The sequence below is a fragment of the Cetorhinus maximus genome, chromosome 2 (genome assembly GCF_964194155.1).
Source record: "Cetorhinus maximus chromosome 2, sCetMax3.hap1.1, whole genome shotgun sequence".
NCBI lineage: Eukaryota > Metazoa > Chordata > Chondrichthyes > Lamniformes > Cetorhinidae > Cetorhinus > Cetorhinus maximus.
Genome location: NC_135880.1, coordinates 220001104 through 220018860, shown reverse-complemented (window position 1 = coordinate 220018860; position 17757 = coordinate 220001104). Strand labels below are relative to the sequence as shown.

Sequence of the window (17757 nt, the reverse complement as noted above, 5' to 3'; positions counted from 1 at the left end):
TTTTTTAAAACAACATTTGACAATGATTTCATGGTCATCATTTTTAATTCCAGATATTTATTGAATTCAGATTCCACCATCTGCCGTGGTGGGATTCACACCCAGGTTCTCAGAGCATTATCCTGGGTCGCTAGAAGACTAGTCTAATGACAATACCGCTCTGCTACCACGTCCTACCAGCTCCTTTGTATCAGACAGATGGAAACTCTGCTTGTATTGAATTCTCAGTCATTTGTTTTAAAGGCTGTGAAACATGGTGATGCCTTTCTAGACATGATTGAGCTGTAACTAGGGCTGCCAATTCTGCTTGGATGTATTCCTGGAGGCTTATCATAGGGCCTCCCAGTTCCAACTTACTCTCCCAGCCAAACAATCTTTTTTCCCATCTCCAACATGTCGCTAACTAATAAACATAACAAAAGAAAATGGAAAAGGAACACTGATGCTAGGCCGTACGTCCCAAAGACGAGTGGATTGTATTAGACAGCATGCCCCAGCCACTGTTTGCAATGGGCAGGGTATAGACCCTACCCAACCAGCCCGAGCTTGCAAAACTCAAAACACAATGTCCAGCATTAGTTGTGATTCTGCGATTGGACAACATTTGCTAAATAATCCTCAGTGTGGTAAGAATTACGCAGACACCAATTTAAGATTGTCAGTTGGGCTCTCAGTGTGGCATATTTGTGTGTACTGGAAGCTACATATATTAATACACAGGACCCTGTTCTTTGTAGACAGAAAAAAACGTACACACATTTCACCTGTTTCAGCTAAACAAAATAAGTGACAGCCATTCACTGACTCATTCCTCAGGGCAATGCCTTAACCAATCGGTGTCAAGCTGTCTGGTTTAAATTTCAAACAATGCTTGGCAGTTAACTGTCAGTCACAATTCAGTGGTACATTCTCCATGGCAACGCCACTTGCCAACCAATCAGCACTCTCTTCACATACACTATAAATTGTTGTTTTCCCTTAATATTGGTGTTCTTGCAAGTGTCCTGATGAGTGCAAGAAGAAAAGCTTAGACATGTCTCTTCTTTTCAGCAAAAGACAATACTTTTTAATGCCCCAGTGATTTTACTGCTGAGCATTAGCTCATGGCAATAGCTTTTAATTCCAGGATAACCTGCAGGAGGCAGTTGGCAGCCCAAACCCGACTGAACATAAAGGAAGGGAGATCTCACTGGAGAGCGAGAGAGGCAGAGGGAATAGTACAGAGTTTCAGCTTTGTCAGGTTGGCTGTGAATGGACAATCAGTGACACAATGCTACTCCTCAGGGCTATGGGTGGGAGAGGAACTGGGGTAGAAATGCCAGTCGGTTTTTATCATGAGTGCCAGACAAATGTAGTCTCTTTGTTTCTCTCTCTCCCTCCATCACAGTGGCTTAGATAGCGCCTCCTGTTTCCAGGTCGTATCGCTGATGAAGTCACTTGCTCAGGGCGGGAGAACCATCATCTGCACCATCCACCAGCCCAGCGCAAAACTCTTCGAGATGTTTGACAAGGTACAATGTTTTCCTGACCCTTTATCATCGCAGCAGAAACCAGATTCTAACCTGTGTGGGTATGTGGGTTGTGATGTCTGATATGACAAGAAATAGGAGCTGGAGTAGACTGTATGGCCCTTCAAGCCCACTGCACATCAGGAAATATTGTGTTTTGCTTCTGTTTGTTAATGTGATGTGTGCGGAGCTGGCAAGATCCCCTGAGAAGCTGGTGGTGAGCTGCCTTCTTGAACCGCTGCAGTCCATCTAGGGTAGGCACACCCACAGTGTCATTAGGGAGGGAGTTCCAGGATTTTGACCCTGCGACAGTGAAGGAATGGCGATATATTTCCAAGTCAGGATGCTGTGTGGCTTGGAGGGGGACTTCCAGGTGGTGGTGTTCCCATGTATCTGCTGCCCTTATTTTTCTAGGTGGTAGAGGTCACAGTTTTGGAAGGTGCTGTTGAAGGAGCCTTGGCAGGCTTCTGCAGTGCATCTTGTAGATGATACACACTGCTGCCACTGTTTGTCAGTGGTGGAAGGAGTGAACGTTTGTGAAAGGGGTGCCAATCAAACGGGCTGCTTTGTCCTGGATGGTGTCAAGCTTCTTGAATGTTGTTAGAGCTGAACTCATCCAGGCAAGTGGAGAGTATTCCATCACACTCCTGACTTGTGCCTTGTAGATGGTGGACAGGATTTGGGGGGTCAGGAGCTGAGTTACTCATCGCAGGATTCCTAGCTTCTGACCTGATCTTGTAGCCACAGTATTTATATGGCTAGTGCAGTTCAGTTTCTGATCAATGGTAACCCCCAGGACTTTGATAGTGGGGGATTCAGCGATGCTAATGCCATTGAATATCAAGGGGCAATGGTTAGATTCTCTCTTGTTGCAGATGGTCATTGTCTGGCACTTGTGTGGCATGAATGTTACCTGCCAATTGTCAGCCTAAGCCTGGATATTGTCCAGGTCTTGCTGCATTTGGACATTGACTGCTTCTGTATCTGAGGAGTTGCGAATGGTGCTGAACATTGTGCAATCATCAGCGAACATCCCCACTTCTGACCTTATGATGAAAGGAAAGTCAGTGATGAAGCAGCTGAAGATGGTTGGGCCGAGGACGCTACCCTGAGGAACTCCTGCAGTGATGTCCTGGAGCTGAGATGGCTGACCTCCAACAACCACAACCATCTTCCTTTGTGCTAGATATGACTCCAACCAGCGAAGATTTTTCTCCCTGATTCCCATTGACTCCGGTTTTGCTAGGGCTCCTTGATGCCACACTCGGTCAAATGCAGCCTTGATATCAAGGGCAGTCACTCTCACCTCACCTCAGGAGTTCAGCCCTTTTGACCATGTTTGAACCAAGGCTGTAATGAGGTCAGAAGCTGAGTGACCCTGTCGGAATCCAAACTGGGCGTCAGGGAGCAGGTTATTACTAAACAATTGCAGCTTGATAACACTGTTGATGACGCCATCACTTTACTAGAAAGTTCAGATGTATAAATCATAGAAACATAGAAACTAGGAGCAGGGGTAGATCACTCGCCCTTCGAGCCTGCTCCGCCATTCAGTATGGTCATGGCTGACCTTTTATCTCAACGCCACACTCTCGCTCTCTCCCCATACCCCTTGATGCCTTTAGAGTCTAGAAATCTATTTCCTTCTTAACTATATTCAGTGTATGCATTGTTAACTTCTGTTTTGTTAAGTTGGTTGTACACTGCATCCTGTACTAAATGACGCTAGTTTCATCTACAATTTATTTTCTCAGTTCACTCCCCTCCCAAAGGGGCTGACTCACGTTGTGGTACTGTATCCATCGCCCATTCTTCACGTGTCAACCTTGACGGTAGATGTTGACTGGTAATTCGGCAAGAAAAGGCATCACAGCCTGCCCTCATTTGTTGCCAGCACATGTGCATTTTCCAGCAGGGAGTGACTGAATGACAGGAACTTTGACAGATTCACCCTGCACTACCTCCGGCCCCACTCTAACCTAGATTGTGGTTCTGGTTGTGATTAGCTAGCTCCACAGAGACCAGTGTTTGGACCTTCTGCCAAAGTTCTGTGTTACACTGGGTTGTGTATATGCTAGCAGAGCTCATCATTGAACAATATTAAGAATAAATTTGATTCTTTCACTGATACAGTGAAGGGTGTGATGGTGTCGTAGTTATGTTACGAGGTACTAATTCAGATGTCTGGACTAATAATCCAGTAATGTTCATTCAAAACCCACGAAGGCAATTCAAATTCAAGTTTTGAAAATCTGTAAATTAGAGGCTGGAATCAATAAAAGTGCCATGAAGCTGTTGGATTGTCATAAAAACCCAACCAGTTCACTAAGGAAGGCAATCTGCTATTCCTACCTGGTCTGGTCTATATGTGACTCCAGTCCCTTGCCAATGAGGTTGATTCCAAACTGCCCTCTGAAGAGACCTAGTACTTGGAGCAGAGTACCTTTCAGAAGAAGGTTCACCATTATAGTATAAGGGTCTGGCACATACAGGGTTAATGCGGGACTGAGTACAACACACCCACACACCGATGGAAGAGAGCACATGACCTACACCCAGGGTCAGTCTAGTGTCGGACAGAGCTGTGTGTACCAGCAAGCATGGAGACAACTCCTACCTTTACTGTATATTTGTAAATAATTCTAAGAGTCAATAAAGACTTACAGTTAACCTGTGTATGACCATGAAACCTACCGAACTATAACCAACACTGTACAACATGGTGGCAGATTATGGAAAAACCCAACACCTCGCAGAAAATGCGGAGAAAAACTAAAATGCTGGAAGACTGAGAAAAAAATTCAGCAAAGCAGTTAGGCCTGAAAAGAAGCCCCAAAAGCACAGGCGCAGAGGAAACATCGCTTAGAAAAAGCTCCAAAGAAAGGCTTGGAAGCTGACCGTGGTGATTTAAAACTCCTTACTGCAGCTGAGACTCCTTTGCATCAACCTTTGGAAGTCCCAACTTCAAATCCCAGAGCCCAGCGTTATCAGACCGAGCAAGGGTGAGCTGAACCTTTTAAAACTCCAGGCTACAGCAAACCCTGAGAAAACTTTAAAAATTTCAGAGTCAAAAGGGCTGTTTGAAAAAAAGCCGTCTCTTAAAACCCGAACCCCGAGTTGGCGCCTTAGTTCGCTCTGAAAAAATGTATAAATGATTCATTGAATACTCCCAGGAGAATGGCAACTTTTAAAATCCAGCCAAAGGCAAGCGAACGTCGGGATTCAACGAATATTCAACTGTAAACACTGAGCAATAGAACTGTGCAGGCAGCTGTTCCAGACAGCCATTGTTGAGAAAAGAATTCCATTGTAGCGGAACCTCATCAAAACCAACAAGTGTGGTAAATCCCTTCGTCTCCCAGTGAAAACAGCGGCATCACCTTGAAATTCAAAAAACTCTTAAAGCAGAATCCACACTTTTAAAAAATTTGACCATGGATCAGAACCTGTTGCAAATCACTTCTAAATCAATTCTGACTAATCCGACAGCAACCCCAGGGCAATCAAACGATACGCGACTTTGGAGGAAAAGATTCCTCAGATGCTGCATCGCTTCAGGTTTAGGCAAAGTGTCAGAAGCAGGGCAGGTTAGCTTTACGCTTAGGCAGTGGGTCCGATTGCAGAGCTCATTATTGCAAGACAGGGAATCAATGAACCGTCTGCTCAATTGGAAGACGTACTAAAATGTTTTGATGTTAATTTCAAACCGAGAAGCAATAAATAACTTGAGCGGGCTAAATTTAAGAAGCGACTGTAGCAGCCAAGAGCATCTGCTGATTGATTCATCAATGATCTGCGCAGGTCGGCAGAAGGTTGCGAGTATAGAGATTTGGAACCTAAACTCATCAGAGACAGAATAGTGGTAAAGAGTTGCAGATGACGCACTCTTTGACCTCATGCAAGGCAATCCAGACGGTGAGGCGGTCAGAACTCTGTGAGCAGCACAGAGCCGTTGCAAGGGAAAAAAATTAAACCGTGGTAGGGGCCAACCCACAGTTCAGCCGGTTAACCGGCAAAGCCTTGGGCCAGGATTTTCAGCTCGGCGTGCGGGTGCGTGCCCGATACGCCTGAGCGTGAAATAGTGCGCGATGGTGTCGGGCGAGCGTCCCGACGTCATCGAGCACTCACGAGCTATTTCGGTCGGCAGGCACGCGCGGGAGTCGGCACCGCGCCCCGCCAGCCAACAATTAAGAGGCCTATGGAGGCCATGAATCAAATTCATTAACCCGCATTTTTTTCCCTGTCCGTCCAATGTTACGGCTGGCGGGCGGGGGTATCGGCCAGGTGGCCTTCCAATTTTTGAGGAAACCTCTTTCCAGGGGCTGGATGAGGTCTCCGTAATTAAATTTATAAAAAAAAACGTTTGGGCAGGATTTTGATAATCTCCGTGTAAAAGTGCGTGAGGCATTTTTTCTGGAATTTTAAAATCTTTGGGTTTTAAGTTTTTAAAATTCTTTAGCTTCCCTGAGGCAGCGCTGTGCCTTCAGGGAGCTTTCAATGAACGCTCCCTCACCGCCCCCCCCACCTCCCCGTGCCTGCGCAGGCTTTAGCGCTCACCCTTTTCCCACCCCCCCCACTCTGGCAGCGCTGAGGTTCTCAGCGCCCGTTTCGTGCTGCCTGGCTGTTAATTGGCCAGCCGGCGGCAAATCACAGCCTGGGCCCAATCGCGGCAGCCAGACCGTTTCGCGGGACCGCCCGACGAAGGGAAATTCCTGCCCGGGGACACTCCAGGCCAAGGGAAAGCAATACCCAAACTGGCCAGCACAGCGGCCACGCCAACACCGTGGACTATAGCGCCCCCACAGGCAAGATCAAAGTCCTGCAACTTCGGCCCAGAGCTTTCAGTGCAACAGGGTTGGACACCACGGCAAACTGTGCAGGGCAAAAACCCTGAAACACACAGAAGGCCCAGAAATTATCCAGGAAGTAGGGACTGTGAACGCAAAGACACAACACAGCCATGCTGCTTGGATGAGGTCAAAGATCTTGGTTTCTCATTTTGGAATGGGGACATTTCAGTCAATGGCCATTTAACAAATTTTTAATTGGAGACCGGAGCTAGTGTAACAGTCCCACTGGACAAAGGACCATGGCTGAAAGACCACTGGGCTCGAACAACAGACACACCTCTCTGTGGGCCTGGAGAAACCTGACTTGCGGTCATAGGCATGATTCTGGAACCACTAAGGTATTGCAGCAAACAAATTTTCGAGCTGATGTACATCATCTGTTACCAGCCTTTCTTTCTCTTGAGCAGAGATGCCTGTGTAACCCTGGATCTCCTCAAAACAGTAGAAGATTCAAGACAACCACTGTTGTTAATGATACTGAGCTGAAAGTTCCCGATTACTTAAACAAAGGAATAGTATCCTGACTGGGACCTCAGCTCTGAACTGTCTTCGCTCTTTGCGGAGCAGGTTTGTCCATTCTTGTTACACGTGCTGGAACATCCATGGTCAGACCCGGAGGTAACCATGACGCCTCCAGTGGAGGTTGTAAAAGAGTGCAACCAGCACTCCAATGAGCTTCAACCTCCGGCTCCAATGACGGAGCAGGAGGTCAACATGTCAATGACTAAACACTCACTACAACTCCCAGCCACAAAAGATGCTGGAACCTGGTAGCAGCCGTCCACTGTCTACAGCGAAAGGCAGAGGGTGGGTGTAGCACTAAACCACATGCTAGTCACAGAAATGTTCATCCTCCACCACAAAGGACATCTCAACGACTCACACAACGACGGAAGAAGTGAAAGAAATGACAAGGAGACGAGCACAATGTTTAGCAAGAGGGGTAGCAACCACTGAGCAGCACATCAGCTGAACCGACCAATTGCGGTTTGATATGAAGGAATGGACAAAAAGGATGAAAACATACCCAGATGCCAGAACAACCTCCAAACCTATAGGAAGAACCTGCAGTGACAGAGCCTACCACTCCTCCGACAGTAGTGCAAACGCGATATGGAAGGGTTTTAAAGCCTCCAGACTGCCTGAACCTTTGAATTCAAGGACTTGGAGGGTGGAGAGATGGGGTAGTGACAATGCAGTAAAGACAATTTAAATGTATGATAACAATGTAAGGCATAAGGTAAACTATAGTCACTTAAAGTACATTGGATAAAGACTTGCGGAGAGGTGTAATGTAAGGTCTGGCACATATAGGAATGCTCATTAGTATAAGGGGCTAAGTATAGTACTGCCCACACAGTGATGTAAGAGAGCACATGACCCACACAAAGAGTCAGTCGAATGTTGGACAGAGCCATGTGTACCAGCAAGCATGGAGACAACCCCTAGCTTGTATCCTTAATTGTATATTTGTAAATAGCTCTAAGAGTTAATAAAGACTTACAGTTAACCTGCGTATGATTACGAAGACTTCTTCAGACCTACCGAACTGTAACCAACACCCTGCAATAAGCACCACTTCCTCAAGGGTTAATTAGGGATGGGCAATAATTGCTGGCCTTGCTAATGATGACCAGGTCCTGAGAATGTCTAAAGGAAATAATAAGCAAGCCAACCATTTGAATCTGACCGTTGTAGGGATTTGGCCTTGCAGGCAAGAAAGAGTTAAGAACAAACATTAAAGGATTCAAGGAAGATGTGAGAAATAATATCCTAATTGGAGATGGAACCCGTGAAACTGGAACTCAAGGAGATCATGTCATTTGTACTGTTTAGACAGAGGCTTTCAGTCTCCTCCAGTTATCTTTTAGATTATCTAGTGGTTCTAATGGGCTTTAAAAATCACATCGCACTTTTTGAAGAGCATTCTCCTAGCCGACCATTTATCTCTCAGCCAACACCACCAAAACCGCTCACTGTGTCTCTTTATTCTATTATGGGATTTTACTATACTCAAAATGCTTGCTTCATTTGTCAACTTGACAGCAAATTTTAAAGTAATTTACTGTATGTTGCATAATTTGAGCTGGTCCTGAGAAATGTGATAAGGCGGCTGTATAAACATCACACGGTCTGTTGCAGTTTAAAACCTCTCTGTTATCACTGTACATTAGTGCTCTGTAGCCAGAGAACACCATGAACTCCTTATCAGCCGCACCCTGTCTCAATGTCGCAGGGCTTACTGTCCTATCAGACACTGCCAGGACTGCACAGCATGGGTTAGTAAATCTCCCTCTACACTGTCCTTCACTGTCACTGGGTCAAATTCCCTCCCTAACAGCACTGTGGGCGTACCTACACCACACGGACGGCAGCGGTTCAAGAAGGCAGCTCACCATCACCACCTCAAGGGCAATTAGGGGCGGGCAATAAATGCTGGCCTAGCCAGCGACACCCACATCCTGTGAAAGAATTTTTAAAAAAAGCATTGTCCCATCAAACACTTCCAGGGCAGATACAGCATGAGTTAAAAACAAAGTGAAGCTCCCATTACACCGTCCCAACAAACACTCACAGAGCAAGTACAGCACAGGTTAGATATAGGCCAGAATCTTCTGTTCGGCATGCAGGGGCCATCAAGCATTCCCAAGGCAGGTACAGCAGAGCGTTAGATAAATATTTAACTACAGGTTTTATTTCACTCTCCAATCCTCACCAGGTTTCAGCATAACTTGCCTGCTCTGGGGTGCGGGGGGGGCGGTTAGGAGAGGGTTAAAGGGATAGGAAACAGGGTAGAGAGTCTCTCACTTGCTGTCGCATCACTTGACAAGTAGCTAGGAACAATAGCGATCCTGGTCTTGCAGTAGGATAGCAGCTTGAACTCAGCCTAGGTTCAGTGTGCTCAGTATCGATTTTCATCAAGGAAAAGTGGACGAGAAATGAAATGTTTCACCGCTAAAAAATTTTCTATTTGCAAAAAGCCTACAGCCTAGACCCCCTAAGATCAGTTATATTGTTTTAGTCTAATGCAGTCTTCATCCAAAGTGAGTGGGTCTACCCACATTTGCATTGCCTCGTCCATTGTTTAATTTTAGACTGGGTAACAGGTCATAGCTCAGACTGTCCGTCTGCTCTCTCGGGTACGAGGCCTGAACGTGGTGGTTGACAGGCCAGAGTTTCGCTTTGCAGCAAATTTATTCATATTCTGATATCCCGACTTCTGGTTTGAGTCCAGAGGATTTCTCAGCATTCGCTTCAAGTAAAATGCATTTAGGAAGAATGAACGAAGGGACAATGACCCCAGCAGCTCAATCATAATGTAGATTGTAATGTTGACTGCCACCTTCTGTCATATGATGGTATTGCAGGATATGAAATATTAATCCATGTTAAGGTTTATTTCCCCACCGTCAGCTTAAATGTGTCCCTTACAAAATTCAAGCCTCTCCTTCTCCTTGGAGTGTACTTTCTGTTGAAGAAATGCAAGTATGTTTTTCTAAGTACTGGTCCTTCAGCAAAAGTGTATCACAAGAATGTCTTTCAACATTAGCACCCAGGTTCAAACAAAGCAGTCAAAACAAAGGTTAACTGTGTCCCTCTCCACAGACGCTGTCAGACCTGCTGAGTTTTTCCAGGTATTTTTGTTTTTGTCAAACAAAACAGAGGCTGACGGAACAAAAGTTTCCTCCATCTTTAGTTGGTCCAGGGACTTTGAGAAATTAGAATTGAGACCTCAATTCATCACCCATAACTGGCAATTCCCCATGTACCACTAAGCCATACAGACCACACAGGTGAGGAGAAAATTGACTTGGCAGTGACTTGAGAACATTAGAAGTAGGAATAGGAGTATGGATACTCAAGCCTGCTCTGCTATTCAGTAAGATTATGGCTAATCTTCTACCTCAGCTCCACCTTCCCACCCTTGATTCCCTTAGTATCCAAAAACCTATCGATCCTGGCCTTGAATATACTCAACAACTGAGCATTCACAGCCCTCTGGGTAAAAATTCCAAAAATCCACAAACCTCTGCGTGGAGAAATTTCTCCCCACCTCAGTCCTAAATTGGTGAGGCCATGCCTAGAGTACTGTGTACAGTTTTGGTCACCTTACCTAAGGAGGGATATACATGCATTGGAAGTAGTTTACTTGGCTGATTCCTGGGCTGAGTGATTTGCCTTAAGAGGCAAGGTTGAGCAGGTTGGGCCTATACTCATTAGTGTTTAGAAAAATGAGAAGTGATCTTATTGAAACATATAAGATTCTGAAGGGGCGTGACAGGGCAGATGCTGAGAGGATGTTTCCTGTCATGGAAGCAACCTAGGGGGCACAGTTTAAAAATAAGGGATCTCCCATTTAAGACAGAGATGAGGGCGAATTTCTTTTCTCAGAGGGTCACTTGTGTTTAGAATTCTCAAGCAGTGGAGGTTGGCCCATTAAATATTTTCAAGGCTGAATTAGATTTTTGATCTACAAGGGAGTAAAGGGTTATGGAGCGGACAGGCAGGAAAGTGGAGTTGAGACCACAATCAGATCAGCCATGCTCTTATTGAATGGCAGAGCAGGCTCGAGGGGCCGAATGACCTATTTCTGCTCCTATTTCTTATGTTATTAAATGGCTGACTCCTTATCCTGAGGTTGTACATCCAGGGAAATCAGCCTCTCAGCATCTACTCCCTCCAACCCTCTAAGAATTTTATATGTTTCAATAAGATCACCCCTCATTCTTCTAGTGAGGAATTCCTCAGGACAGCCTTCTTAACCCAGGAATTAATCTGGTGAACCTTAGTTGCACCTGCTCCAAAGCATGTATACCCTTCCTCAGGTAAAGAGGACAAAACTACGCACAGTACTCCAGGCGCGGTCAGACCAAAGCCCTATATAATTACAGCAGGACTTCCTTACTCTTACAATCCAACCCCCTTGCAAAAACAGGGTTAAATAGCACTTGCCTTACTGTACTTCACTTAGCATCTTCTCTCTTTAGCTTCCTGATCATTGTTCATTGACAAAAAATCTGAAAAGGACATTTAAGCAGGGAAAATGGGAGTGAGTTTGAAAATGTGGGAAAGGTTGGCAGGCATTTGACAAGATGTAACAACAGTAACCTGTTTTCGGTGGTTGAAGGAGGACCGTTGGTCAAGGCACCAGCAGAACTCCCCAATTGTCTTCCAAGTGGCATCTTTGGAAGTTCATCTAAAGAGTAGACAAGAGTCGAGTTTAACGTCACTTGCAAAGGGCTTCTGACAGTGCAGCACTCTCTCGGTACTACAATGGAATCTCAGCCTAGTTTTTGAGCTCATGTCCTCAAGTAGGGCTTGAATCTACAGCTTTCCTTAAGCAAAGGAGATAGTGTTGAACCAACTGGGCAAAACAAGTATGCCAAACAGAAAAGTAAAAAATGGTATAGCTTGGAGACAGGACTAGTGGTTGATTGAAACAAACAGTGTCAGAGAATTGAATTGATGTTAGTTGTGTATGTTGAGGCACACGAGAAGATAGGAGACTACGCTTGAGTGAGACAGAGACCCAGTGAGTAGCAAATTAGGTTCATGTGGTAAGTTGTGGTAAGTCTTTTTCAGGTTCAGATATGGATTAAGAGTCAAGCTCTGACATAAAACTAACAACTTTCAAGTAAGTTAGACTACCTGATGTTAAACAGGGAACTGCCTGGTAGTGGCAGTTATCTCTCAATCAGCTGAAAGTAGTTGGCTCAATTGGGGTTAATTACTCTAGCAGAAAGCTAAACTTGCTAGTGACTCATCAGAGGGTCTATATAAGAGATAGGCTTTTCAAACCACTAGATCAGTAAGGAACTGGATCAGGGGAAGGTGAGATCTGTACAAGCTGGACTGAGACACAGGATAAACTGTCACTTAGAAAGGAATGGATCAATCAGCTATGAGGAAAGATTAAGTAGGCTAGAGTTGTTTTCCTTAGAACAGAGGAGATTGAGGGATGATTTGATTGAGGGGCCTAAATAGAGTAGACAGGGAAAACTTGTTTCTACTAGCGGAGAGGTCAATTACCAGGGGGCATAGATTTCAGGTGATTGCTAGAAAGATTAGAGGGGATATTAGGAAAAACGTTTTCACCCAGAGGATGGTGGGTGTCTGGAATTCGCTGCCTGGTTTGGTGATGGAGACAGGAACCCTCAACTCATTTAAAAGGCACCTGGATCGGCACCTGTGCTGTAACCTGCCAGGCTATGGACTGGGTGCTGGAAGGTGGGATTAGAACAGGTGGCTATTTTTTTTTTCAGCCAGTGCAGACATGTGAGATGAATGGCCTCTTTCTGTGCTGTAACTTTTCTATGGTTGAGACAACACTGGGTTCATGACTATTCTACTAATGTTGATGCAGCTCCATTATAGCATCAGAGACTAAATCCATCAAGTTAATCATCCCATAAACATGATATTATGTCATCTATTTAAACAAATAACATACAGTTCTCAGCAGAAAGGATAGAACAGGGCAAAAAGTAATTAATGTTTTTAACCTGGTTAGTTTGTTTTTTTTACATAACTGCTCTGGAGAGAGTACAGAAGAGATTTAGGGGAACCTTTAACAGTGCACGTTTTAATGAGAATCTCCTTTCTCTTCTCACAGCTGTTCATCTTGAGCCAAGGACAGTGCATCTACAAAGGAATCGTTCCCAGCCTCATTCCCTACCTTAAAGGGCTGGGATTGCATTGTCCAACCTATCACAACCCTGCTGACTTTAGTAAGTGAAAAAGAGTTTCCTCTATTAATATGCTTCAACCATGGGGTCTATATCCAGTCAGTGTTGAGTGGACTGAAGGGAAAAGATACAGGGCTATGGGGAAAGAGGAGGAGAGTGGGATTAATTGGATAGCTCCACCAAGGAGCTGACACAGGTATAAGGGGCCAAGTGGCCTCCTTCTGTACTGTATCATTCTGTGGCTGAAATTCAGCCCAGATGGGAATCTGGATGCTGCAGTTGGACTCAGTGCACCTTGCGAAGGAGAAATCAGCTCGGATTCCTCCACTCGCAAGTGCACATGTGTCAACATCGGGTGAGATCATGATTAGGACTGGTGAATATTTGCTGACATGCACCATCCAAGCTCATGGGTGAAGAATAACATCACTGGAATGAAGTTGCCAGATTTTTTTTTGTTATATAATTATATATATTTATTTTATGTATAATTATATAAATTGCTGTTAGTCCAGTGGAACTGTACTACAGACTCTGCACCTTCAGGAAACAAAGAGACATGAGGGGAAATGTAGACCAAACTTCACACCCAGGCATTGGCATTTTGTTTGAATAGCTTCCTCTTCTCATTGGTGTATTGACCTTTCCTCTATTTCATGGTTGATCTAAAGATGAGAGAAATTCAATGGAATAAAAAGAAAAAGAATAATAGAAAATAAACAAGATTGTTCAAGAATAATTAGAAACTCTTAACTGCACAAAAAAAAATCCCAGTTAAATCCTGTTGCCTATTTAATGCTAATTCAGTACATTTGGGCTATTTATGGTGCTAATTCTGTGAATATAGGAAGTGTATCGTTAATTTAGTGTTGTGGTCAATATTTTTGCCAGTTTGTTGAGCATTTAATGTTTTAGTGCTGGCTTAGTGGTATAGCCTGCAGAACTGCTCGTCCAGTGCATGTTAGTTTAGTGAAAGTGGCTCATTTGCTAGTAATGGGTATTAGCTTAGTAAGGGTGCTAGTTTAGTGAATGGAGATTTGCTGAGGCAGTGCCCAGGGAAAAGGGACTCGCTTCTGTATTGCTTCACTGAGTAGAAAGCACTATTTCCCTGTGTGCTGTGCTCAAATCCCAGGCACAAAGCTTCTGCACTTCCTTTCCACTTGTTCTCTGGGCTTTGTCTTGTAAAGGCTGCATTGTGACCCTTCTGCATCTAAATCCTAAACATACCTGCGTAATTCCTCTCCCCGCCCCACTCATTGCTGCATCTTAATGAGCTTTAAAATCCGTACCTTGCATTCTGAGCACCCCCCGTTGGTTTTTTTGCTTTCTTGCCCAGTTATCGAAGTTGCCTCGGGTGAATATGGAGATTTGAACCCTCTGCTATTTAAGGCCGTTCAGGATGGGATGTGCACCATGGCGGAAAAGAAGAACCCATCCAATGGGAATGATCCATCAGCCTGGAAGACTCAGAGCCTGACGGTAATGCAACGAGACTCAACCTGCACCTTATAGCTTCTTCACACCATAAGGAAGATGGGGTAGATGGTGGCGTGGTGGTAATATTACTGGACTAATAATCCAGATAGACCAACTAATGCTCTGGGGCATGGGTTCAAATCCCACCAAGGCAACTGGTGGAGTTTAAATTCAATTAATAAATCTGGAATTGAAAACTAGTCTCAGTAATGGCGACCATGAAACCCATCACGGCATTCCCTAATGCCCCTTTAGGGAAGGAAATCTGCCATCCTTACCTGGTCTGGCCTACATGTGACACCAGATCCACAGTAATGTGGCTGACTCTTAACAGCCCTCTGAAATAACCTTGTAAGCTATTCAGTTCAAGGGCAATTAGGGATGGGCAACAAATGCTGGCCTTGCCAGTGATGCCCACATCACTTGAAAGAATAAAGATCCAGGTAGACGCCAGCTTGGTAGAGTTTTCAATGGGTTCTTATGATATTAAAATACAATAAACATTCCACTAGCCTCAGCAACCTCCTTTATTCCATGAATAAAACACTGAGAACAGGCTGGATAGATAATGTGTGAATTTGTATAGCATCTTTCCCCACCTCCAGGTGTCCCAAACTGCTTTTAAATGCGCTTGAAGTGTAGTCACTGTTGTCGTGTAGGGAACACAGCAGCCAGTTTGCACACAGCAAGCTCCCACAAACAGCAACATAATTATGACCAGATCATGGGCGGGGTTTCTGGCCCCGCCCACCACCGGGATCATCCGGTCCCGCCGAAAGTCAATGGACTTTTGGCTGGGCCGTCGAACCTCCCGCGGCAGGTCCCACCACGACGGGGCTGGAGAATCCTGGCCCATGTTTTTTGTGACATTGGATGGTGTTGGCCAGATCTTCCCGGTTGGAGAACTCTTCTTTTTGAAGCAGTGCCACGGGATCTTTTATGCCCACTTAAGAGGGCAGACGGGGCCTCGGTTTAATGTCACTGGAGTTTAAAAGAATGAGAGGTGATATCATGGAAGCACCTCAGATTCTGAGTGGGCATGACCGAGTAGATACTGAAAGGTTGTTTCCCCTGGCTGAAATAGTCTAGAACGAGGGGTCACAAACTCAGGATGAGGGGTTGACTGATTCAGGACTGAGATGAGGAGAATGTTTTTCAGTCAAAGGGCTGGGCAACTTTGGAATTCCCTACCCTGGGCGATTGTGTCTGCTCAATCGCTGAGTATATTCAAAACTGAAATTGTTGGGACCAAGGGAATCGGGGGATATTGGGTTTGGACAGGAATCTGGATTTGAGGGCAAAGATGATCCATGATTGTAAAGCATGGTGGAGTAGGCTCATGGGGCCATATTGCCTACTTTTTAAAATTTATTTCTGGGATGTGGGCCTCGCTGGCTGGGCCGGCATTTATTGCCCATCCCTAATTGCCCTTGAGAAGGTGGCGGTGAGCTGCCTTCTTGAACCGCTGCAGTCCATGTGGTGTAGGTACACCCAGATTGCTGTTAGGGAGGGAGTTCCAGGATTTTGACCCAGCGACAGTGAAGGAACGGCGATATATTTCCAAGTCAGGATGGCTTGGAGGGGAACTTCCAGGTGGTGGTGTTCCCATTTATCTGCTGCCCTCGTCCTTCTAGATGGTAGCGGTCGTGGGTTTGGAAAGTACTGCCTAAGGAGCCTTGCTGAGTTTCAGCAGTGCATCTTGTAGATAGTACATACTACTGCCACTGTATGTCCATGGTGGAGGAAGTGAATGTTTGTGGAAAGGGTGCTAGTCAAGCGGGCTGCTTTGTCCTGGATGGTGGCAAGTTTCTTGAGTGTTGTTGGAGCTGCACTCATCCAGGCAAATGGAGAGTGTTCCGTCACACTCCTGACTTGTGCCTTGTAGATGGTGGACAGGCTGTACACTCCTGAATCTATTCCTTGCTTCATCTGAAAGATGACAGTGCAGCACTCTCTCGGTACTGCAAGTGAGAAAAGGTCATAGGCATTTAGCATGTGGAAAATAGGAAAGATCAAACCGCTGTGAAGGACAATCCTCATAAGGTAGAGTTAAAGCCATACTGCTGGATTAAAAAAGCTCTTCCCTCCATTAGTCTGTCTACATGACATTCAATACTGAAAGCCAAAAATGGAAATCTCGTCTACTGCATTGCACGGTCAGCATGATGAGCACAAAAGCTAGAAACTTATAGACACCTCTGATTTTCACTCTTTCTTTGTGCAGGACACAGGCCCCATTGAGAGCCGCACTTTTGCAATAAGCTCCTTCGTTCAGTTTTGTATCCTCTTCCGAAGAACCTTTATTTGCATATTGAGAGACACGGTAAGGTCGGCTGGATTTGTTACTCTGTTTTCGAATTACAAACTAATTTCAGTGCTAGGATGGGGAGGGGGAGGGGGTTAGTATTCACTTCAGTTCCCTTTTAGTTAGGGAGGTAACCCGATAAAAGATCCTGTGACTGCACCCCCCGCCCCCCACCAATTCCCCCTCCATAGGAAAGTGGATGCATTTGGACCTCAACTGAAGCCAGGATCAGTCAAATAAAAAGGCAAGAACTGGAAACACAATAGAGTCGCTACACCTGACTGTTGCCCTCCTGGCTGGGAAGGGGAAAATCACCCAGTGTTTCCACTCTTGCGTGCTTGCCACTGACCCCTTGTTGGCGGAGGTCAACATTGAGCTTTGATAGGACGGCTTCGCCAGTCAAACCACCGCCTTCATTAAACCAGATCCAAATGCTGTGGACGCTGGAAATCTGACTCAAAGCGGAAGATGCTGGAAATATTCAGCAGGCCGGACAGCATCTGTGGAGAGAGAAACAGAGTTAACATTTCAGGTCAATGACCATCTTAACAGATTTGGAAGCTGTTCGAGCTGAACAGCTTTTAAGCATGTACAGAACCAGGGGAAATGGAGGTCTGGGGGTGGTGGTGGGGGTGGGGGAGGGGGGGTGACAGGGCAAGGAAAGAAGAAGAAGAAGAAGAGGTAAAGATCTGTGACATGGTGGAGGATGTTTTAATCATTTAGTTAGTCCTGCCATCCACCCAATCACAGACCTTTCTCTGCTGTTCTTTCCTGTATCCTCCCTTTCACTGGCTGTCTGCTTGCTTTAAAAAAATGCTGATCACCAGCACCTCCCAGCTCTGATGAAAGGTTATTGACTTTGAACCTGAACTCGGTTTCTCTCGCCACAGATGCTGCCAGATCTACTGAGTTTTCCGTTATTCACTTCAACC

The 17757-nt window shown here is 45.3% G+C and overlaps 1 protein-coding gene across 2 annotated transcripts in view; it reads left to right on the top strand.

Moving 5' to 3' along the window:
• Nucleotides 1-17757, top strand: part of abcg4a (ATP-binding cassette, sub-family G (WHITE), member 4a) — a 146470-nt gene that overhangs the window by 107317 nt on the left and 21396 nt on the right. For both annotated transcript variants that reach the window (XM_078532965.1, XM_078532958.1), the window contains 4 exons: nt 1388-1511; nt 12972-13086; nt 14381-14523; nt 16745-16843. In XM_078532965.1, coding sequence (XP_078389091.1) covers nt 1388-1511; nt 12972-13086; nt 14381-14523; nt 16745-16843 — 481 coding nt within the window. The remainder of the gene's footprint in view (nt 1-1387; nt 1512-12971; nt 13087-14380; nt 14524-16744; nt 16844-17757) is intronic.